A 25,072-nucleotide genomic window follows, 5' to 3' on the forward strand; every position below is an offset into this window, starting at 1 on the left:
AAATTACTGTTTTGAAATCAAAGTTTGATTTCAAAACAGTAATTTTTGGTCTTTCATCTGAGCACTGTTATAGGAAGGGCTGAGCTCTATTTTAAGAAGTCATTCTTCTTTCTGGAAAAATAGCAATTTCCATTGTTCAAAAATTGCTTTTGGTATAAAGACTGTTGGTAAGAAAAGATGCATTAGATGTAATTGCTCTGTTGGCAGTGCACCAATAACATCTTCCCACAGGAAGATTATTCACAATGGCTCAGATTTTCCTGGAGTGTGTCTTGTTAGTTAGACTGGTTTATTCACATTTAGATTTTAAAATGTTTTTCCCACAAAGTTGCTGGAATTGCGAGCTGATAACGGCATGGCGAGGCCAACAGGGCATCTGGGACCTTGGTGAACAACGGGACAAATAAAAGACAAGACTGAAGCGTTTGCAACCATCTTCAGCCAGAAGTGCCGAGTGGATGATCCATCTCGGCCTCCTCCTGTAGTGCTGAAGATTTGTGCTCCAGAACTAGCCACGCCTCTAGACAAGCTGTTCCAGTACAGCTACAACACTGGCATCTACAACACTGGCATCTACCCGACAAAGTGGAACATTGCACAGGTATGTCCAGTCCACAAAAAGCAGGACAAATCCAATCCAGCCAATTACCGCCCTATTAGTCTACTCTCAATCATCAAAGTGATGGAAGGTGTTGTCGACAAAGCTACCAAGCAGCACTTAACCTGCTCACCGGTACACAGTTTGGGTTCCGTCATTTAATTACATGAAAAGTGCTATATGTTTTGTATATTTTTTCCTATTCATTTTCAAGCTGAGAGCTAGCCACAAACAATATATTGGAGTATCATAAGTGATCCTGAGGTAACTTGGCCTCTACTTTCTTTTCCCTTTCCCCATCTTCTACATCGAATCTCTACACTGTTGACTGTATGACTTACAATTCAAAGAAAAGGAGCATTGTAAGTGACAAAGACATGGGAATTGAATTAAGCATTGTCGTTGCTTAATTTGTTCATGAGATGTAGGTGATGCTGGCAAGATTTGATGAATTGTCCATCCCTAGGTGCCATGAGCAGGCAGTTTCTTTTTGAACTGCTGCAGTCCTTACAGTGATAGTGTTTCCATGGTGGTGCTAGGTAGGGAATTGCAGGATTTTGAATCAGCAAAAGAACAAAAGAATAGCAATATATGTCCAAGTCAGGATGCTGAGTGATTTGGAGGTGAACTTGGGGAGATGGTGTTTCCATGATATTGCAGCTCTTGTCCTTCTCAGTGGTAGAGATAACAGGACTAGGAGCTGCTGTCAAGTACATTTGGGAAGTTGCTGCAGTGCAGCCACGGTGTACCAGTGGTGATTGGGTGGACGTTGAGTTCAGTAGCAGAGCTGCTTACGAGAAGACTGCACTGCCCTGAGTGATATTGAGACTCTTAAATGATTTTTGTCCTAGCAAGTCAGTGGTGAGTATTCCATCACACTCATGATTTGTGCCTTGTAGATAGATGGTGGAGAGGTCAGGAGATGAGCCACTTGTTGCAGAGTGCCCAGCCTCTGCCCTGTTGTCATAGTTACGGTGTTGATATGGCTGGTCCAATTAAGCTTCTGGTCAGTATTAAGTCCAAGATGTTAGTAATGGGGAACTTGGCAAAGATGATGCTTTTGAAGGTCAGGGGAGGTAGTAGAGCTTTTTCTTGGTGGTGATGTTCATAACCAGGCACTTCTGTGACATGAATGTTACCTGCAGAATACAATTTGTGCTAAATCCTGTAAGATTTTAAAAACTATTTGGCTAGTATAATGTAGGGCTGCTTCACTTTTGAGCTGATTTTGAAAAAAAAAGCACATAATCTGGTGTTCGATCTCTAATAATGTAGGCCGTTTCCCTATATTACAACAGTGACAATGGCCTGGATATTAACAGGGGCGGTTAACGTAGGCGGGGTTTCGCATGGGAAACCCACAAGTCTGGGTTTCCCCACATGCTGTGGGGTTTTAACTCCACATCGTGCGTCTTTTAGCCCTTACAGGTTCCCCGCCCGGAAGTCAGTCTTCGCTTCCAGTCAGGCAGGGAGCACTCCAGAGCAGGCCGCAGGACCAGGTAGGTCCAATCCTTGGCCCTGAGGGGGGGGCAATCCATGACCCTGGGGGGAGGGGTGCGGTGGGGACTGATCCTTATCCCAGGGGCCTTTGCACGGGGAGGGGGAGCAATGGGTCTGATTGGGGGAGCTTGTGAGGCTGGGAGGAAGCACTCCTGTTCCTCTTGACCCACAAGCAGTGCTGTAAAGGCACTTACCTTCGCCTCACTTCAGCTGCCGGGTTTCCCGAGGCCTGGGAAACCCAACCGCCCACTGTAAAATCTGCAAAGCAGGTTAAGTCAGAAGCTGCCAGTCTTATTAAAATATTAAAATTTCCAACCCGCCTCCTGGGAGCGGGTTGGCTGCCCGCCCCTTGTCCTGCCTCCATAAAACCCGGAATTGGGCAAATTGGTGATGGGGGGGGTTCAGATATTTTTTAATTTTCATCCCCAACTGCTCCCAGCCCACCTGTTTTTGTGGGCTAAAATTCTCCCCAATGTCTGTAAAGAACTCCTTGCCAGAAATTAACTTCTTTAGCTATTTTGATAAAACAAGAGAGTATTCAGTACCTGACATATGGAGGTCTTGCGGTCACAGATGTCACTGTGGCTATTGCACTGACATTGTACACAGCTCCACACCACAGGTCTGGGTCCCCTGATTGTTGATCTCAATGGTAATCTGTAATAACCTAGGACACAATCCTGAGATATAAGGAAAACAGAAGTCACTTGTTAGTTTTCATCACTTTCATGATTAATTCTCTTTTTTTCTCTTTTTCAATGTTTTTGATGGACTTTGTGCTTACCATGGCAAGAGATATCAGTGCTGGGAAATGAAACAATTTTCTACTTTTGACACTGAGTATCAGCATGTAGCACTTGCAGCTAAGGACTAGCATAAGCTGATGCAAAGTAAGATTCTTTCTAAACTGGCCTAAATTATAACTACAGTACCATTGCAATCTTTCCATTGTCCATTTCAGTTAAACTTATGGGGTTGGATATTCCTCCATTCTCCCAGCAAAAATTGGATTGAACAACGGTGGAAAATGGAACAAAATTGGACGGTAATACCTTGCACCACATTCCTGCTCCAACCTCAATTTCTATTCCCCCCGACCCCCCACCCCACCCTTCACACTGTGGATAGCTTTCCCACCGTATGGAAATGCTGGCAGGGAAGTAGGGTCGAGGTTTCCAACTGGTTCCCCTACTTACGACCACAGTCTCCACCAACTCCAAGAGTACCAGGAGAAAGGTGGCACTATGCCCTGTGGCAGTGGCAGTAAGACCCCCAAGATTGGTGCATGAAGGGAACGGGTTTAGCAGTGGCCTCCTCTCCCTGCATAATGGTCCAATGTACTTACTTTTTTCGACCACAATCTCAGCGGAGGCCTAAGAGAATAGTTGCCGTAGTTTTCAGGCCCTTTTAAATGGGCAGCCGTCTCTGCTGGTGCTGCAGTGGCAGTCCGCGATACCACCAGCATAATTTCTCCCTTCGGCAGTGGGTGCTGTTGGGAGTCCACCATGTCTCAAATTGAGCCCCGATCCAGCAAAATGGTTCGAGGTGAAGGCAGGATTACAGCGGTGGGTAGAAGTTCTACCCCACCACCACGCCACTGAGAAGAAGAGAATCCTGCCCGTGGTCTCTCTTAGATTATTAAGTTAGCATCAATTATCCACGATAGACCCAGGCTCTCTACATACTGGGTTAAGGCTGTTCAAGCTTATTTTTCAGAGAACCTTTAGAGCCAGCAGTACGAGAAGACAATTATTATAGCAGTCTAAGATGAATTCAATCACAGGTTCCAGGGCGACAAAATGGACTCCTGCTCCTGATCTTTCTTCCTTTCATATCTCTTTTTGGCTGGAAATTTCCTCACAGCTGCTCCTGTTCCCCTGCCATAACCTTGCCGGAAGTATGTCGGAAACACCATTTACGTGGTGAAGTTATGGCAGAGGAGTCAGAGCAGCTCCAAGGAAATGCCTGTCCTTTGTTTTTTTTTGTTTTCTGCATCGCAGTATCTTCTTTAAAGATTCTGAGAATCAAACATTTCTAAAACGTCTATGGGCTGGATTTTATGAACCTCGGCGGGTCTGTGGCGGGCGACGTCGGTGGCAGGTCCCGACCCCACTGCTGTCTCCATCCCGGCCTCTGAAATGAATTTCCCGAGATTGGGCTTGTTAAGCCAGCCCAGCGCATTTCCTGGCCAATTAGAGGAAGCGGGTCTGGTGACCTCATTTGATGACACATCATCAGCCAGTTTCCTTAAAGGAACCATGACCAACTTTCTTTTGACATTTGTGCTGTCAGTGTTCTACAGCATTGAGGTGCTGCAAACACTGACAATCACTGCACAGAGGTGCAGGGTTGCATCCAGGTTCTCCCATGACTCCCTCCATATGCTTATGGAGGGAGTCACAGCACTCAGGGAGGTCCTCTTCCCTTCCCATGGGCGGAAGAGACCTCCCCAGGAGATCAATGCAGCCTGGTTGCACATTGCAGAGGAGGTCACAAGCAGGGATGTGGTCAGCAGGGCCTGGGTGCAGTATCACAAACCTTTCAATTATCTCAGTATATCATGAAACGTTAGTACAAAGTCACACTCAACTTCATCCTGCTGTGCCTCTCATCACATCCCCATCACTCTACCTTCCCTACCCTACTCCTGCATATCCTTACTCACACCAACTTACCTTGCACCTCCACCCATCCCTCTCTATCTATATTATCACACCCCATCTCACTAGCCACCCCTCACACTCACCCTCATCCTAGTCCAATCATACCAACTAACAACACAAAAGGGTAGGCACTTGCGTGTTTTATGCAATGTTCATGTAAAGTTTCTGTTAATGTGGTGTCAAACATTGAAATCTTTATTTTCAACACTTTGCATTCATGGACAGATTTGTGTGCACCTTTGGAAGTGGCTTAGTAAGTTGCAGTGAATGGTGAGACATAACGGTACCCCCTGCAATGGTGGTGAGTATGAAAGGAATGGCTTGGACATTGTAGGGATGCTTTATGGTGTTGGTGTGGAGTGGTGCCAACCTGGCGCATCATGTGGCAACCAGGGTGTACAGCGTCAAGTGAAGTAAATCTGGCCATGGTGAGGCTATCCCTGCCTCCCTGGCAGCAAGGTGGTCGGGTGCTGATGCCCTGTGTCCTGTGCAGCATCAGTTGATTGCGGAGAAGGTTGGTGTTGTTGTTGGTGCTGCTGGTGTGCCTGGTGATGCTGGTGTTGGGGCTGATAATGGTGGGATTCTGAGGGCCAAGGTGAGAGAGTTTCAAGGGCACCCATGCTGGTGGAATAGATGGCAGGTGAAGTAGAGATGATAGAAGCGATCTGTCAATGGTGGGAGAGGTAATGAGGTCAGACTGAATGTAGATGTGTGTAAAGACCTACAGCATCCTGAATCTGTAGTGGAAATGCAGTTTAGAAAAGCTAGTGGTTAAGGGAACATTTCTCAATCAGCTGGGAGCTTTGACTTGACATTTGAAGCTGTCTACTCAACAGCTGATTCAATGGCCACTGACCTCCTGCCTCAGCTTCACAGATGAGGTCTAGGCACAGCGGGAAACTGGTGGGCGACCTGTCAAATCCAAAAAGCAGGGAAAAAACCATTGATAAGTGGCTGTAAACAAGCCACTAATGATTTTAATTGCCTCCCCCACCACTGCGTGTTGGGTCTGCTCAGCGCTGGCAGACCCGACAATTGGTAAAGGCGCGTGGCAGTGGGTTCACAGCGTGGTCCCGGCCCACTGGGGAAAAAAAACACTTTCCCACCCAACCCGCCACCAAGCGCGCCCGCTGACCCCCCGCAAAATCCAGCCCTTTCAGATTACTCTTTCATTGTATCATCCCAATGGGGAGGGGGAGGGCGTTCTGTTCTATTTTCCCTCTAATGCTTATTGCTTAATTATTTCCTGGAATCACAATTAGGTTAGCACAAAAATAATGAGGTATAAATTAAGGAGTTTTATAACTTGGCATTGTAAAAGCCAAGTTCAGAGTTTGAAAATCATGTAACTTCTGTATTTTTCTGATGATTGATCAGTCTACATGAGCATATGGCTTCACAATTAACAAGACAAATTGAATGCTCAATGTCAATAAAAATAAAAATATACAATACATTTCTCATATCAGTCTGCTAATAAAAAGACATATTAGAAAAATGCGCTTGAGGAAAAATAACTAATAATTTTAAAGCTGGTTAGTATTGCCAACATTAATATTTCACTCCATTACACTTCAATAAGAGAGCATCCATCTGAGCTCCAAACAGCTGTCTAAGTCAATAAATATGTGGTGCCTCACAATTGCCTTTTCTGAAATTAAATCTGAAGAGTATGTTGTATCATTATGAGACAAATGAAATAACTTTTCCTAATTTCACAAAACTTTTTTTGTAGCAGATATGAATTAAAATCAATGTTCTGAACTAATGGCATCAATTCTCCTTGAAATTATTACTTGTTAGAACAAATTTTTAGCATGCTGAGCGAATAACAATGAACATAGTGCTATATTTTGTATGCCTGTCATCGTGCAACTTTGTAAGCAATTGGTTTGGTGTGTATTTAAAGAGCCATTCTTATTTGGTAAACTGTCTTGAGAATTGCTGGCTGCATGTAGCTGTACATTTTTTATTATTAAAACAATAATTAAAGCCTGACCAAATTTTGGATTTCATATTTCTTATAAAGAAGTAAAAAAGTCAGGATTTTTCAATTTCAGATGAACTCCTTTAATCTTTGATTATTGCAGGTTGCGAGACAAGTTCATATGCCTGCAGCTGACCTTCGGAGTTTTGATGTGTAAAAATGCTTTCCCAAACTATTTTTAGAAAGTGGTAGCGACAGCTAATTGTCACCATGATTTTAGTTCATTGCGAGGAAGTTTCTAACTAATTTCCCCATAAAAGATGTAATTACCATGATGTCAACAGATTAACAAGATCCTTGAACCTACTCCTGACATAAAAACCTATTTAGTCTTCACCCCAGCAATGTATTCTTTCCAGAGTATTACCACATCATTATCTGTTCATGTATATTATTACTACTTATTTTAGTTTCTGTTGCCTTTATCTCTAAAAATAAGTGTTTTTTTTATTTTTGCTTCTCCCTTTGTTTCATTGCACAATAGACTCCAAGAAATATTGATATTACCTGGCATGACAGGCCGGAATAACCTTCAGGGCAAAAGCATTGTTCAATCTGTTGGGCATGTTCAGCCAGAAAGTAGCTGTCACTAGCTTCAGCCACTTCCATAGATATTTCAGAGATTCTGGATTGACAATGAAAAAAAAAAGAAATTTGGTACACTTCTTGAAACAACAATTGTGCTTGTAAATTGAAACTGCCTCTATGTTGTTTTTACAGCCATTATTAAGCTGTGCATGTTTCAGCCAGATTGCATATTTATGGCAAGTACATGAGCTGCTGGAGCTGCAGCTCAACATTCTGCATCAAGTCAGCCACGCTGAACTTCAGTAGTAATGTTTTACAAGCACTGCTTCCCCTTGTAATACATACTGAGTGAATTTCAGCTCCTGCAATTCATAGTCAATGGGAGAAAAAAGTTAATGGGATACCATTACGTATTAATAATTCCGTAAGTTCTTCTTGCACAGATAAATGCCATTCCAATTGGTTTGACTTTGTATAATGATTTATTAAAACAGCAGAATCTTCTTAATGGGTAAACATCTCTGACAAATGAAATGATCCCTTAATTTGATAGATTCCACTAAAGAAAACTTCGCAACACATGAACAATTACTTAGAGCCTGAACAAATAAACGCGCAATAACTGAAGCAGAATGTTCTAACGAATGCATCACATAAAGCAATCTAATCAAGTGAAACATGCTGCTGGAGCATTGATATCACCAGTGTGCTACAGTCAAATTTCAGATAGCAAAAGCCCCTACTACAACTATATGGGCCTTTTTAACTTTGTGTTAAGATCCTATTTTACAAAATATGTTTTTGGGCTCAACTTTCTCATACCATCTAATATTCCAAACAACTCAAATTTTCCTCATTTATATCTTTGCAAATTACTTCAACCTTCAGCAAACATGCATTGACTGGACAGTTCAGGTAAGTGTTCAGACTGGGGAAATTTTTGATCCCAGGAGTAGGAGTTCTAGAAAAGCAATTGCAACATGAAGAACTCTTGGTCCAGTGTTTGGATTTCCAAAATGGGCATTCTATTTTCATACGAAGGCTTCTATTTATACCTGGTTTGTCTCATGAAAGTCCCATAAGAAGCCTTGATGAGGATAGAATCAATGTCATACAGCACGTCCATGAAGTCTTTGCGAGACACAGGTCTGCCATCTGGTGAACTGTCATATTTCCAAACATGCTAAAGAAAAAAAATTTTGATTTTAGTTGATAATCATGCTGAAGATTATTTACTGCAAAACTTTTTGCTCAACCTGACAAAAAATACTAAGATTTTTTTTACCATTATTAGCTATTTAAATTAATGATAATTTTTGTATGTAAAATTCTAATTGGCATTTCTAGGAATTGAAGATTCACATTAATTTGTAAATAATGATAAATTACTTAATCCTGCACTCCTTGAAAGGAGAGTGCATCAGCAATAAAGGTACAACATTGTAGCTCTATTCTCCAACCACTTTAAGTATGGCTCCCACCAGGGACATAGCATCAGTAAATTTACCCGATAATCTTTTATTTAATTATATTATACCACATGTGTAAAGGGTAATTTCACAGCCCAGTGAAATGATCCACCACAGAGAAATTTGAAATGATACCAATTTGCTGTAGCAAATTAGCCATTCATGCTCTGATTGAATTATGAATTTCAAATTCAACATCAGTTGGCAAGAGTCAACTGATTTTGCACCTGAATCATAGGCTGAGACTCCAGTACAGTATTGAGGAAGTGCTGCATTGTCGGAGGTGCTATCCTTCAGACGAGATGCTAACCCTGAAAATGCAAGATTCCACTTGTGGCTTGAGTCGCGTTTGATAGGATCATAGTCAGTGAATCAGACATGAAGGTCAATAATTGACTTTAATGGCCAGAAAACCAGAAATGCAAGAATTAGACAGGCTCACTTTCGTGCCAGATTCACCAATCTGCATTCCCATCATCGAGACAGGAATGGAGTCTTGCAATCTCCGGATCCTTAAACCAAGGTTCTATCTGCTTCTTCTGGTAGTTCAGGATGTATGTTAATAAACATAGAAACATAGAAGATAGGAGCAGGAGTAGGCCATTCGGCCCTTCAAGCCTGCTCCGCCATTCAACGAGATCATGGCTGATCATCCAAACCCTAGCACCCGGTCCCTACACCGACAGCCATCCCACCCAAGCCCTATCCCTATAACCCCACGTATTTAATCCCCACTAACACTAAGGGTCAATTTTTATCATGGCCAATCAACCTAACCCGCACATCTTTGGACTGTGGGAGGAAACCGGAGCACCCGGAGAAAACCCACGCAAACACGGGGAGAATGTGCAAACTCCACACAGACAGTCACCCGAGGCCGGATTTGAACCCGGGTCCCTGGCGCTGTGAGGCAACAGTGCTAACCACTATGCCACCGTGCTTTCTCAAACCACTAGTTAAAGAAGAACATGGAGTTCTCCTAGTGTTCTGATCAACATCCCTCCTTCAACGAATAATAATATAAAACACTCCACTCACTTCCTCCAAATTAAAGGTGTTGCTATGGAAACCCGCATGGGCCCTAGCTATGCCTGCCTGTTCATGGGATATGTGGAACACTCTTTGTTCCAGTCCTACTCAGGGCCCCTCCCTCACCTCTTTTTCCAGTACATCGATGACTGTATTGGTGCCGTTTCCTGCTCTCGCCCTGAACTAGATAAGTTCATTCACTTTACTTCCAATTTCCACCCTTCCCTCACCTTCACATGGTCCATCTCCGACTCTTCCCTCCCCTTCCTTGACTTCTCCGTCTCCATTTCTGGCGATCGGCTTTCGACTAACATCCACTACAAGCCCACCGACTCCCACAGCTACCTGGGACTACACTTCCTCCCACCCCGCTTCCTGTAAGGACTCTATTCCATTCTCCCAGTTTCTCCGTCTCTGCCGCGTCTGTTCTGACGATGCCACCTTCCATACTAGTGCTTCCGACATGTCTTCCTTTTTCCTCAACCGAGGATTCCCCTCTACTGTGGTTGACACGGCCCTTGACCGTGTCCGTTCTATTTCCCGCACTTCTGCTCTCACCCCTTCCCCTCCCTCCCAGAACCATGATAGGGTTCCCCTTGTCCTCACCTTTTACCCCACCAGCCTCCACATTCAATGGTTCATCCTCTGCCATTTCCGCCACCTCCAACGTGATCCCACCACCAAACACATCTTCCCCTCACCTCCCCTTTCAGCATTCCGAAGGGACAGCTCCCTCCGCGACACCCTGGTCCACTCCTCAATCACCCCCAGCAGCCCTTCTCCTTCACTTGGCACCTTCCCGTGCAAGCGCAGGAGATGCAACACATGCCCTTTTACCTCCTCCCTTCCCACTGTCCGGGGCCCCAAACACCCCTTCCAGGTGAAACAGCGATTTACTTGTACTTCTTGCAATTTAATATACTGTATTCGCTGCTCCCGATGCGGTCTCCTGTACATTGGGGAGACCAAATGTAGATTGGGCGACTGCTTTGCGGAACACCTCCGTTCAGTCCGTAAGGGTGACCCTGAGCTTCCGGTCGCCTGTCACTTTAATTCTCCACTTCACTCCCACTCTGATCTCTCTGTCCTCAGCCTATTACATTGTTCTAATGAAGCGCAACGTAAGCTTGAGGAACAGCACCTCATCTTTCGATTAGGCACTTTACAGCCTGCCAGATTCAACATGGAGTTCAACAATTTCAGATAATAATCCCTGCCCCCATTTTTCATGCAGTATGATTTTGCCATTCCCATTTGCAACATTTTCACAGCATGTTCTTTCAATTCCTTCCTCCCCTCCTACCGCCACCCCCGCCCCCCCCCCGCCCTGTCTCTGCACCTGCTTAATATCTGTTACATTTCCAGCTTTTTCCAGTTCTGCTGAAGGGTCCCAGACCTGAAACGTTAACTCTGTTTCTCTCTCCACAGATGCTGCCTGGCCTGCTGAGTATTTCCAGCATTTTCTGTTGTTATTTCAGATTTCCAGTATCCGCAGTATTTTGCTATTATAATAATGGCCCAGAAATTCGGGTCGGGGGCTTCCCGTGGGTGTAAGCCCCCGACCTGCACTTACCTTGCGCTCCGGCAGTTGAGCTGTAGGGCCCCGTGGAATTCCGCTCCGGGGCCTGGCCCAGCTGCCGGCGCGCTGTGCTTGTGTGTCCCAGGGGCGTAGTTAGTGCAATGCATCCCCTGGGATCACGTGAGCCATGGGCAGCCAATCAGAGGAGGGAAAAGCCCATTCATAAAATTGACAGGTAGACCTGTCAAAACTTATAAATACTACGGGCCCAATATAGCAGTAAAACTTCAAATAATTTTTTTAAAAATCACACTTTTTAAATAAACTATAAATTACATTAAATAACTATTTTAAACAATAATTTAAATTTTTGAAAAAATAATTTTATATTATAACGGGGCTAAAATAAACTTACCTTGCTTTAAAGTATTTAAAAATAATAAACCTGTGGAAAAAATGTTTTAATTTTAATTAATTGACCACTTACCTTGCAAAAAGCAGGCCTTACGCCTGCTTTTTAAATGTGTAAATCCTGCAGGCTTACGTTCCCGGGAAAACCTGTAAAAAAAACCTAAGTTCAAAGAACACGCGCAGCCTCCCCTGCGCGCGCATTCGACCTCTGAACCTCTTCGTTCAGAGGATCGGAAGTGCCGGTTTCCCGCGCATGCGCAGTGCATGCAGAAAACCGGCAATTCCATTTGGCCTACGGGTGAGTACCCCGTGCGTACTCACCTGGGGAGAACCGAATTTCTGGGCCAATATAAAACAAATCAACTGGTCATTTATTTCATGGCTGTGTAGCATTGGTGGTGCTTTGTCTGCTGTGTTTTCCTACATAACCGCTATCACTGCACTCCAAATAATTGTGTGAAGTGCTTTTAGATGATTCAACATAATATGGCCCTGTATAAATGCAAGCATTAGCATTTATAATGAAGATGTGTTTAGTATTGAAACAGTTGGAACTTCTAATGGCTTATGGTTTTTCTTGTGCCCTTAAAGCCAATTATTGCACATGTGCTGTACTTAAATGGACTGAGTGGGAGGATAATTTGAACTATCTGGGGTGGATTTTCATCTTCATTGCCTGGGCATAACCTGGCAGAGTGGATCACCTGCCTGCCTTGGATCCTGACCAGGTGCAACAATGGGTGGGCACTCCGCTCTACCAGGTTACTGCCCAGCCAATGAAGATAAAAACTTAGGCCTAGAAATTCACTTTGGGGCAGCCAGCTCGCTCACACCCAAAAGTTAGCGCTGGGCGGGGAGCCATTAGCGATCGTCAGATATTCAGTGTTTGTGCCCCAATTTGGAACCGGGCACTATACCAGGGTGTGCCCGCCTCCGCTTGGGGCGCTGACACTGAATTTCAGCGCTCTTGGCGCCGCTGCGCCAGCCGCTGTGGAGTGGCAGGCTGCGGTACTGCAGGCCTCCTCCTTCTCTTAAAGGGGAGCTGCCTGCAACGGGGAGATCGCCGCTGGAGAGTGCCGGCAAATGAGCCCGGCACCACGGAGAAGTGCCGGGTTCGCGGAAAGCAGCCGGCAATGCCACGGGGGTGGGCGTGGAGGAGGCCGGGGGCAGGCGGCCGCCGAAAAAGCGGCCGGCCGCACCTTCCCCTTTAAAGCGCCCCACTAAGGCTACAGCACGGCCCCGTTTTCTGGTCGCTGTTTGCGGCCGCTTCGGAGGAGGTGGCCGCTACTAAATATGGGGATCGGGCCGGTTTCGGGGTGGAACCGTGGCACTGCGCACACCGATGACGTCATCAGTGCCGGCGCAGCGCTAACGGCTACCGCCGCCAATACCGCTGCGCTGAATATCAGCGCAAACTCATTTTTGGCGCAGAAGCCCTCTTTAGGCGGTAACTGGCCGCAAAGCTGGCAGCGCCTTAATGAATTTCTAGGCCTTACTCCTCTGTTTTTATGTCTGTCAAGATCGGGATAATTCTGAGCAGCAATAGGTCTGTACTATGAAGATAAAAATTTATTTTCCCATGGAATAAATAGTTCAAATGCATAATTGTTGGTGCCTTACTGCTACTGTCTCTCTTATATGAACTATAGACCTTTACTTTATACATCACAAGTATTTTTCTCGTAATACTAATGGATCCCTCGTGGTGTTTGTTGCTGATAACTGAGAATGAGGAGGAGCTGTGCGTCTGGCCTGGTTGGATGTGGGGATGGCTGGTCTGGATGGAGGGTGGGGTTTACAGGTTTAACAGTGGCCGGCCGGTTTTCTCAGGCCTCGGGAAACCCAGCAGCTGAAGGGAGGTGAAGACAGCTTCGGGGAGAAGGTGGCTTTACCGCATTGCTTGTGGGCAGGAGGGGCAGGACTGCTTCTCCCTGGGCCCCAAGCTCTTCCCCATCAGACCACTCCCCCCCCCACCTCGCATACAAAGGCCCCCAGGGTCAGGGATCGGACCGCCCCCACCCCCTCCCCCTCAGGGTCGGGGATCGGACCTACCTGGTTCTGCGGCCCACTCCCCGCTCAACTGGAAGCCAAGTCTGTAAATAAGGCTGACTTCTGGGCAGGGAACCAGTCAAGGAGCATGTGGGGAAAGCCAGACTTTCCGAGTATCCTGTCCAAAACTCTGCTTCCCCCACCTACACAACCGTCCCTGTTAATATCCCGGCCAAAACAGCAGGATAGATAATATTTACTTTATCAACAATTACAAAAATAATTCATATTTATTATTTTTCCATTTGCAATACTTGAGATTAAAAACACATACCTCAGTGAGCTCTACCTCATGTCTGGTCAGCTGACCAATTTGAGGTGCAGATACATGTCGCACAATAGCCATCTCTCTTGTGGGCCCACCTCTCATAATAATCTGTGGCTCATAGGTGGATTGGCCGACTTCTTCTCTAGCTTCAAAATAAATGGCATACCTCAGCTTGCCACCATAGACCGTGAGCTATGAAATGAAACAAGGCATAATGACAGGTAAATGAAATACATTGTGTTGGCCTCTTGAGTACTAAATAAATTTTACAGTTTGCTAAACATTCAAAATGGTTCTATCAAATGCTTATAATGCATTTTCTATATACTAACAATGTTGAGTAGTTTGTTAAATATAGAGGCCCAAAAAACCTGGGGCCAGAGATGGCGGAGAGCAAGACTCCCATCCGGAGGAACCTGGTTCTGCCAGAATTCTGTCCCATTTGCAGAGCCCCTTTAAACTCTGATGGAGGGGCCATGGGAGGATCTTCCGTCCAACCCCCTATGTCAAGAGGTATATTTGGGGGAATTCTGCCTATTATGTCCCCGGTAAGCCTCAGGGGAACTCACGCCAACAGAGCTGGAATAAGCCCTGTTAAAGTCTTTAGAAAGGCTTCAAACCTTTACTAGACTGAGATGATCAATTTTGGAATAAATTGTTATGTTATGGCTCTGCTGCAAGCTGGAGATTTTATTAGCATTTCTTTCTTCAGTCCAAATGGCCTGGAGGCACCAACCACTCCGCCCTCCCGCAGGCAGATTAAGGCAGGCACTACTGAAGCACTCTCACAAGTGTGATGCATCTGCCCTGGTCATGTAAATGACCCCACCCCAGAGAGTCGGGATGGGGTCTCCATCTTTGGGCTAGGACAGATGGCAGTTCTGCTCTTACCCATTTGCACTGCTGGAGTAGGTCCCCAGGAATTTCAGGGTCAGTGCTTTTTCTGAAAACTTGTTTTTACATAATCTATGTGATCTATCTTAACTTTTTCAATTGTTTTAACTTTTAGAGCACTTGTAATGATTTCCCTCACTGGAGCACATTCTGACTACTGAGGCCACGTTGAGATAGCTTGGTAAGAGATAGTACTTCCTGTTTAATGATGGAAAACTACATCCAAAGTTGACATAGTCAACTTTATGGTGCAACAATGTCTATCCTTAGATCTCTGTGCCTAAGTCAGCTAGGAAAAAGTCTTTGGAGCAAACTAATAATCAACTGTTATGATGTGGATCCTACTTCTTACATGGGCTCATTAAAAACAGGTAAATAAATTATTTTAAGATCATGTTTATGAAAAAAAATTATACCAATGTTAGAGTAAGCTTTATTAGTTAGGGATAAAGTAAAAATAATGTTAAATGACAAATATGAATGGAAAGATGGAATAAGAAGTAATGTTAAGCAGAAGGGTTTAAAATGTTACAATTGTGTTTAAAATTATTGTCTTCATTTTTGTATTATAAGGTATATATTATATGAAAAGATTATTCTTGAGCCATAGCCCATGAGCTGAAAACTTGGGGGGGGGGAAATTGCCAGTTTGTGCAGCACAGCAGTCTAAGAGTTAAGATGTGATGACACAATCATCAAAATTAAACTAGTAATTAAAAACATGAATACAATAGCAAAATACTGCAGATGCTGAAAATCTGTTTCTCTCTCTATTTCTCCCTCCACGGATGCTGCCTGACCTGCTGGGTGTTTCCAGCATTTTCTGCTGTAATTAAAAACATGATCTGTGGCAAATAATGTGGGAGTAGGCTTTGCCACAATTATTGCTCAAGATATTAAAGGCAATTAACTGACATATTCACGGAAAAGAAGTGTGAGTTACATTAGACCTGGTTGAAACCTGGAGAGGGGATTGGGCAGGTAGGGGTTAAGGCGAGCGTCAAACACCCCTGACCTTGGCAGCATGAGGCCCCGGCGATTTTAACTGCCGTCCCCCGTTCAGTTGCCTGCCCAAAACTGGCGGGAAACGAGAACTGGCCAGCGAGCAGCAGTGGAATGTCAGGCGGCTAAAAGCCGTATGTTGGGACCAAGGGATTAGTCTCTGGCACTTGGCTAAGTTGCGGGGCAGGGGTTTTGTGAGGCAGCCCACAGTCTGGAATTTAACCTGCTCTCCTGAAAGTGGCAGGGGCCGTCTTTAAATATGTAGTTTGGGTTCTGATTGTGTAATTGGGGACTGACTGCTATTTTAATCGGTGGCCTAAGCGGGGAAGGCATTGTGGCTTTCCTGCCAGGTGAAGCTAGCGAGAAGAGGGCCCAGGGCCAGGTGAACCCAAACAGATAAGGTTTGTTTTAACATTTTTAATCTTGCTGTTGTCTGGCTGATAATTTTGATGACAAAAACTGTTTGTGCTTTGGCTGAACTTGAGTTGGTTATATTTTGGACAAATGCTATGGTTTGTGAAGAAAGAAGCCATTGTAAGAAATTCCCCACTTTGATGATGTCTTGAACATTTTAGATTTTTGGATAGCTGCTCAGAGCAAACTTGGAGTTCAATCACAATGGATCAAATAGGAACACTCGAGGTAATGGAGTAATTCAGTAATTCACTGAAATTCTCCATTCGTTTTTTAAATACCATTTTTAAGATCATTTGACTTTTTCATTATATCAGTCCCAAATCTGCTGTACTGAATCTTGTTTAAAAAAATGAATTAGCAACGTTAAAAAAATGATAATGACAGTCAGTTGTTAGTGTGCCAGTATATTTAGTTAGTGAAAGTCACAATGCTCACATTTCATTACCTGGAAATTACATGTAACAAAATGCAGAGTTATAAATGCCAGTGACTAAAGTTAATCGCTGGTTCTTTCTGAAAAAACACAAAACAATTGCCACCCAACACGTACCACTCTGGTAGAGATTGCAATAGCAACTTGTACCCTATGAGGGCACTGTAGTGCAAGTGTTTGGAAACACTGCCTTTGTACCAAGATGATGTCAGGCAGTTCCTACGTTAGAGAATGTAAATTGTACATTGAACTTGCACAGCTTTATAGTAGACATTTATTACTACCAGAAGTGCTTCTCTTGGTGCATTGCTATCACCATGTGATATATCATGAAGACTACCATGTCGCCATCAATCCAACCCCACTTCTTCATTTGTTGAGCTAGACGATGGTTTTCATCAGTCAGTTTGGAAAGGAATTGTAAACTATATTGTCTGTTTAATATGAAGTTGAGAGGATCATTACCTTTTCCCCTTCAAACTGCTCTGGAAGTTTCCAGTAAAAAGGTTCATAAAGAAGATGTTTGATCACCGTGTCCACATTAGCTACTATCTCTGGATGCTGATGGAAGACACCAGTGGTTGTTTTTCGGTCGTTGAATTTATTTACTATTTCCAGCACAGTCTGGTCAGGATTAAGTATCAGCTTCAAGAGATAAACAAACCATTCATTAGATGTAGCATGAATGCAAAATTCCAGCAGAATCCTTACTGTGATTTCAGACATACTTTGTAAGAATTTGCAAACATACAGCAAAACAAGTGCTACCAACATTAGCTGAACAATGCTAGGTCAATGATTCATGACAATGTTTCACTCAAACAAAACAAGCCTACAGTGTGGCTGTAAATCTTGCTAGTGTTTTTTTGCCATTAAATGAAAACTGAAGGATAGTTTCATAACACTTTAAACCTCAAAACACTGTATTAAGGTGGCACAACAGGGGTTAATGTATTGACCTGAGATGTCACACTGTGGCCACAGTTCTCAATACAGTCAGTTCCCAACCTCAGCTGCACCTAGAGTAGATGGTGAACAAATTCAAAATATTTCCCCACATGGAGGGAAAATTGGAAGATTGTCATCATCATGTGCTCTTGTATACCTTTAGTGACCAATTATAGCACTTAGAGGAGAATGGTGCACTGAGGAACCTAAGGAAGGGGAAAAAGTCAAATTTAAAAAAGAAAACAACCTCTTTTCAAGATTTAGTACCATAAACAGAGTTAAACAAAAATAAGCATTGTACTTCAATTCATAAAGCACGGTTATAATATTGAGATCAATTATGTTACTGAGTAAAGTTGAAACCAACTTAAAGGACTTTATCTGCCTATATATTTCCATTCAAACTAAATATGCCTACTCAAGTTTCAATTGCTCTGCTACAATTATGGCAGCAATCTTTCAAATCGCTCTGGGATTCTTTTGGCTGCTGATAGATTAATACAAAATGAACAGCAATACACAGTAGCGAGCTACAGTTACAGTAAAGAACTGCTTTAGCACTTACTGAGATAAAATGGTGCTCCGCAAGTATTACATCAAATGTGAAAATAATCAGTGATTCACTTACTCTCCTGCGGATCAGTCCTTTTGCCTCGGTACATTGTGAAGTCACACCTGAACAGTAACAGCTACTGCATCCATAAGGGTTGCTGGAATCGAGTGCAAAGGCACCAGTCTTGCACCTGTCACAACTAATCCCCTCCACATTCACCTGCACAACAAGCACAATTAGTTGCTTAAGAGATCAATGATAACACTTCCTATTAATGTACTTGTTATTAAAATGCTTTATTTTAGAAAATACTATTGAACGTTTTAATTTTAGCAAACCAATTTAAATGGATAGAGATTAGAGATGATGCAGGTATGATACTGACTTTTACTCTATGGGGATGATTTTATGACTTTGCACTACCAGAGGGAAGTCCCGTCAGCCAAAAGCACATACTGGATATTCAAGTGTGCTCTGTGCAAAATTTTCCAACTATTTAAAATAATAATGAGAATACTGTGCTCAGCCCAAAGCAGAATTTCTGATCTGTGCTCTCGGCATCCAAGGTTCCCAGCCAGAGCAGAAGGTCAGAAGATTACCCTTTTTGAGTTTAAAAACCATCACATTACCAGAAGTTTGAGGAATTTGATCCCAAAGATGCCTGTCATAGCGCCCCGAAAAAGTTAGCACCCCCGTGCCCGGAATTCACTGGTAGCGCCCCAAGAGGGAGGCAGGCGCTACTGGAAGCGCTCCCCCTCCCTCTTAGGGCGCTACCAGGGAATATTGCGGCGCTACGTGCCGCCGCGTATCGGGCCGCGGTACTGCAGGCCTTCCTCCCCTTATTAAAGGGGAGGGGCCTTGTGCAGTGCGACCCGGGGCCCAGCTGGGCCACCAGGGATCGGGGTGCCGGCAAAAGAGCCCGGCACTGGTACCCCGCGGGGGGGGCTGCATAGGAGCCGGCAAAGGGGGGCAGGTGACGGCAAAGGGGGCAGGTGCTGGCAGGCGGCCAGCAACAAAATGGCCGCCCGACACATCCCCATTAATTATCGCCACCCCGGCCGCACATACACCCCCCTGATCCTGTCGGACACAGCGTCCGGCAGTAAGTCAGGGGGCACCAATGAAGATTGCGGCTGGGACGCTGCGCACGACAATGAAGTCATCACCGGAGGCGCAGCGCCACAGGGTGTTATCGGTTACCGCTGCCGCTAACCTCCCACTTAATTTCCCAGGAGGCGTTAGCAGCGCCACGCCCAGGCGCTAGTTGCTTTGTGCCCCGTTAGCGCCCGATGGCGCAAAGCAACCGAATTTTGCCCCCTTACTCTTTCCCACCCTGATTGTTCCCTTTGTTAATGCTCCCATCTTCACTCCCTCAAGTCCAAATACATGCACATTATTGTTTGCCCTTACATTACCTACTTGCCCCAGTTTGTTTCCTAGAACTAGATGCAGTATTGCCTCTTTTCTTGTTGGACTGAAAACTTATTGATGTAGAAAGTAGTCCTATAATGTAGAGATATTGTAAAAAAATCTTTGTTGCTACTTACATTATTATTTCAGTCTATCTAGGGATAATTGAAGTCACTCATTATTATAACCCTGTGGTTCCTGCAATTTTCTCTAATTTGTCTATATACCTCTTCTATCTCCTCTCCACTGTTTGGCAGTCTATAATGTACTCCCAATAGAAGAACAGTTTTCTTCTTATTCCTTAACTCTAACCAAATAGATTCAGTTTCTGTACAGCGAGCTTATAGAGAAAAGGCAAGAAATCAGGATTGAGTAGGTAGAATTATCATGACTAACAAAATGATGGAACTAGCTCAGTGAGTCAAATAGTCACCTCCTTTCCTTAGTCCCTATAATGTGGAGCACACTAATCCAGGTGAGTGAGAAACTCGGTCATTTTAACCCCCGGGCCTCATCACCATATTTCAAGATGAACCCCTGCCCAAACGTGGCGGCAATGACGAGGAGGCTGGCAGGTGGCAGCCAAATTGTGGGCGGCACAAGGTCGCCACCGTGGACCCAATGGCACAGTCCCCAGCACGGAGGAAAGTCAGCTGGGGGTTGGGGGGAGGAAGCTCAGGGGAGTCCCAAGGTTTCCTTATGTAGCCCGGAGGAGCAATCCTGCTTCCCCTGGCCCTCAAGGAAACCATGATAACTTTAGGAAAACTTACCTTGCTGGGCCTCTTCTGGCCCTGGATGCATCTGCTGGCAGTTGCCAGGCGCGTTCGGCATCGTGTGCAACCCGCGCAGCCCGGGGTTCAAATCGCATCGGGGTCCAAGTGACATCATCGAACCCTGACTTTTGAATATTTAGGAGGCCCTCGCCTGCCTGCAGTGAATGCCTCACATGCCTCCTGAAACCCAGCAGTTATTATACATTTTGAATCTATGCTATTACATAGATTTTTTTCCTTTACTCCCTTTTTGCACATTCGTTTTTCTTTGCGATAAAAATAAGTGGACTTAAGTGGACTTAAACAACTCAAATAAAGCATCTGATTGTCAATCAGTTTCATAGAGGCAATCTTTGCAGCAGCTGCTAAGTATTTATTGGGCAGTACGAGGTCCCATCGGTTATGAAAGACAGACTTACCTTACAGTTACATTGTCCGCTGTATTCTGCACATGAACACATTCCCATTTCATCACAGGTTTGACTCTCTGTCCCTGCCAGACCACAGTCACAGTGCCTGCACTGTGGATAATCCCAGTAACCTGCTCTGCATTGGTTACATTTTTCCCCTATGAACTCTGGACGGCAGAAGCAGCAGCCTGTTACATCGTCACACTGAAGGTTTAAAGATCCCACAGTAGTACAGTTACAGGGCTAAAAAGAAAACAAGAGAAGACAATAAAAAAATTACATCTTTACAAAATGTTGACCAAATGCTTACCATGTTTAATGTCTAAAACATTATGCAATCCTCAGCTTCAGAATGAAACAAAAGAATTGAAACAAAACAGCTGTTAAACTCATTTGCCTAGAAATTCGGTGGGCTGCGCCACCAGTTAGCGTCTAAAGAGGGCACTCAGTAGCTTTAGCGCCACTGGCCATGCCTCCCGCGATATTTAGCGGTGCGCTAATGGCGGCGTTAGACTGTTGCGCTGCGCCGCCACCGATGACATCATCAGTGTGCGCAGCGCCCCGCTACCGCCCCGTTCACGATATTTGGTAGCGCCCGCCTCTGTAGCGCCATTCGCAAATCACGCCCGGTTCACGGGGCCTACCTGTGGTGGCAGTGGTGCAAATTAAGGTGGAGGCGCGGGGCGGCCACTTTTTCCGGTGGCCGCCTGCCAGCACCTCCGTCCCCGGCCTCCTGATCCCCCCCGCAGGCAGTGCCGGCTGTGTCCCAAAAGCCCGGCACTTCTCCTCGGTGCCGGGCTCTTTTGCCGGCACTCGCGATCGCTCATCACGCTGGTGCAGGCCCCTCCCCCTTAAGAAGCGGAGGAAGGCCTGCAGTACCGCAACGCGCCGTGCCGCGGCGGCACTTTGTGCTGCGATATTCAGTTTCAGCGCCCTAAGAGGGACGCGGGGCGCCTCGAGCAGCGCCCTGAGTCCCTCTTGGGGCGTTCAAGATGAATTTCCGGCGGTCGCAACTGCTCCGATCGCAGCGGTAATTCTGGCACCCAGGCGAGCTGGGCACCCTATTTGCGGCTCCATCGAATTTCTCCCCCATTAAGTTTCACAGGTTACAATGATAGTACAGTATGCTCCTATTTGCTGAGCCATGGGTGGAAGGATGTCTGTTAATGGAAAATCCTATGCTTGTTCATGCCATTGTGGAGAGGTGGGAAGTGCATTTAATTAATTCATTTTCTGCTTTAAAAAAAAATGCAGAACAAAGCCCAGCCATGGGGCTGCTGAAAAAATTCTCTTCAGGGTTTCAGGCCACAAGCCCAGTCTGCAACCACTGCAGTGCCCCCACCCGCCTCCCCCACCCCACCCCCTTACTCCGTTAAGGGTATCTTCCACTTTCAGGAGGTCGGTGTGCTTCTTCTCACTCATTGCCCCAGCCTGGTTCTTACACCAGGGTCCTGAAGATGCAGTAACCTCCAGCGTTGTAAAGTCCCACCCTTGGCTCTGCTCGCTCTGTGTGATTTGCTTTGTTTGGGCGTGGGCCGAGGCTCTGCCTCCAAACAAGGCCATAAGAATCTCCATACCTGGGTCCCAGAAATGTTTGCAGAGTTACTGCGGGTGCGCCATGGCTGGGCATTTGTGGTGGAGGGGAGGGCTGCATCGCTTCGCCATCAACATCACAATTTGCAACCTCCTGGGGCAGGTGAACATCTAAGATGCACCCCTACTGGAGCAAGTGCCTGCCAGCCCCATGCAAATTGGGTGAACTCCTACTGACCCCCGGGTCATGGGCAGGGGTCACCGATGAGCAATGTACAAGGAGATTGCATTTTTACATTTCATCTAAAAAGACAAGTGACAGTTCTTCAATTTTATTCAGAACAGCTTTTTATTTGCCAGTTAGGAATTAATTATATTTCTTTACAGTAACTTCTTTCTCCCAAGAACAGCAGAAAGAAGTTTTAATTAACTTGCTGTTTTAAAAAAAATGCCTAACAATGAACAAGAGATTCAAAGTCTATTTTATCGACCGCAAAACTATTCCAGTGAGGGCTGTAGGAAGCAAATTCAGAACTGTACAATCTCTCTCCTCCCACTTCTGTTCAATTTGGCATTTATTTCCATCCTTGAATCAAGCAGCATTCTTCTCTTCCCCTCACAGTTCAAACTGGCAATCTTCATTACCCTACATGTTCATGTTAGCACACTCTTTGCTGCTTCCCCCCGCCCACCCATCAGTTCATGCTCGCACTCTCCACCCTGCTCCCCATCAGTTCATGCTCGCACTCTCCACCCTGCTCCCCATCAGTTCATGCTCGCACTCTCCACCCTGCTCCCCATCAGTTCATGATCACTCTCTCCACCCTGCTCCCCATCAGTTCATGCTCGCACTCTCCACCCTGCTCCATCAGTTCATGATCACACTCTCCACCCTGCTCCCCCATCAGTTCATGCTCGCACTCTCCACTCTGCTCCCCATCAGTTCATGCTCGCACTCTCCACCCTGCTCCCCATCAGTTCATGATCACTCTCTCCACCCTGCTCCCCCATCAGTTCATGCTCGCACTCTCCACCCTGCTCCCCCATCAGTTCATGATCACTCTCTCCACCCTGCTCCCCATCAGTTCATGCTCGCACTCTCCACCCTGCTCCCCCATCAGTTCATGATCGCACTCTCCACCCTGCTCCCCATCAGTTTATGCTCGCACTCTCCACCCTGCTCCCCATCAGTTCATGCTCGCACTCTCCACCCTGCTCCCCATCAGTTCATGATCACACTCTCCACCCTGCTCCCCCATCAGTTCATGCTCGCACTCTCCACCCTGCTCCCCCATCAGTTCATGATCACACTCCCCACCCTACTCCCCCATCAGTTCATGATCACACTCTCCACCCTGCTCCCCCATCAGTTCATGTTCGCACTCTCCACCCTGCTCCCCATCAGTTCATGATCACACTCTCCACCCTGCTCCCCCATCAGTTCATGCTCACACTCTCCACCCTGCTCCCCATCAGTTCATGATCACACTCTCCACCCTGCTCCCCCATCAGTTCATGCTCGCACTCTCCACCCTGCTCCCCCATCAGTTCATGCTCGCACTCTCCACCCTGCTCCACATCAGTTCGTGCTCGCACTCTCCACCCTGCTCCCCCATCAGTTCATGCTCGCACTCTCCACCCTGCTCCCCCATCAGTTCATGCTCGCACTCTCCACCCTGCTCCACATCAGTTCGTGCTCGCACTCTCCACCCTGCTCCCCCATCAGTTCATGCTCGCACTCTCCACCCTGCTCCCCCATCAGTTCATGCTCGCAGTCTCCACCCTGCTCCCCCATCAGTTCGTGCTCGCACTCTCCACTCTGCTCCCCATCAGTTCATGCTCGCACCCTCCACCCTTCTCCCCATCAGTTCATGCTCGCACTCTCCACCCTGCTCCCCATCCGTTCATGCTCGCACCCTCCACCCTTCTCCCCATCAGTTCATGCTCACACTCTCTACCCTGCTCCCCATCAGTTCATGCTCGCACTCTCCACCCTGCTCCCCCACGGTTCATGCTCGCACTCTCCACCCTGCTCCCCCATCAGTTCATGCTCGCACTCTCTACCCTGCTCCCCTGCAGTTCATGATCGCACTTATTATGTCCGTGTATAATTGAGACACGGACTGCAGGAGTTGATTATAACAAGTCTTTACTGAATGGAGACAACCTGGAAACTGAAATCACAGAAGCCTGCTAGGGCCTTTTATACAGGGGTGGTCACTGCTGGTACTGCAGTCTGAGACCAGTTATTCCCTTAAAGGTACATACACAACTATTCCTCCCCTTTTAGATAAACAGTACATAACATTCATTTAACAACTAAATAATAACTAATTACAATTACGGTTGTTAGATACATTGGTTGAAGTTAAGCAATTATAAGTTCAGTCTTTGAGGAGGCTTCCTGATTCTGTCTGGATAACGCCTCTTTGGGATATCAGGTTCTTCTGGCAAGGTTGCGTCGGGATCAATGTCGTTCTTTGGTTCGTCTGCTTCCAATATCACCGATTCTGCGGTAGATGCAATTGGTACTTCGGTTTCATCGCCAGGTGTATCAGATCGTGGTGTGGAGTTGACGTTTTCCAGTGACTCTAGAATCTGGTCAGCATGGTGTCTTACAATGCTCTCTCCAATGTCCACGGTATACATTAGAGGTCCTTGCCGTGTACAGATCGTTC

At 45.7% G+C, this 25,072-nt stretch overlaps 1 protein-coding gene across 2 annotated transcripts in view; it reads right to left on the minus strand.

The window, feature by feature from the left end:
- lama2 (laminin, alpha 2) overlaps positions 1-25,072 on the minus strand; it is a 600,632-nt gene that overhangs the window by 132,425 nt on the left and 443,135 nt on the right. For both annotated transcript variants that reach the window (XM_085997158.1, XM_085997157.1), the window contains 7 exons: positions 20,871-21,104; positions 18,344-18,487; positions 17,233-17,412; positions 14,028-14,213; positions 8,332-8,459; positions 7,256-7,373; positions 2,644-2,778 (listed from right to left, as the gene is read on the minus strand). In XM_085997158.1, the coding sequence (XP_085853284.1) occupies positions 2,644-2,778; positions 7,256-7,373; positions 8,332-8,459; positions 14,028-14,213; positions 17,233-17,412; positions 18,344-18,487; positions 20,871-21,104 (1,125 nt within the window). The remainder of the gene's footprint in view (positions 1-2,643; positions 2,779-7,255; positions 7,374-8,331; positions 8,460-14,027; positions 14,214-17,232; positions 17,413-18,343; positions 18,488-20,870; positions 21,105-25,072) is intronic.

The sequence above is a fragment of the Somniosus microcephalus genome, chromosome 9 (assembly GCF_052327205.1).
Source record: "Somniosus microcephalus isolate GS21.2 chromosome 9, FLI_Smic_1.0, whole genome shotgun sequence".
Taxonomy (NCBI): Eukaryota; Metazoa; Chordata; class Chondrichthyes; order Squaliformes; family Somniosidae; genus Somniosus; species Somniosus microcephalus.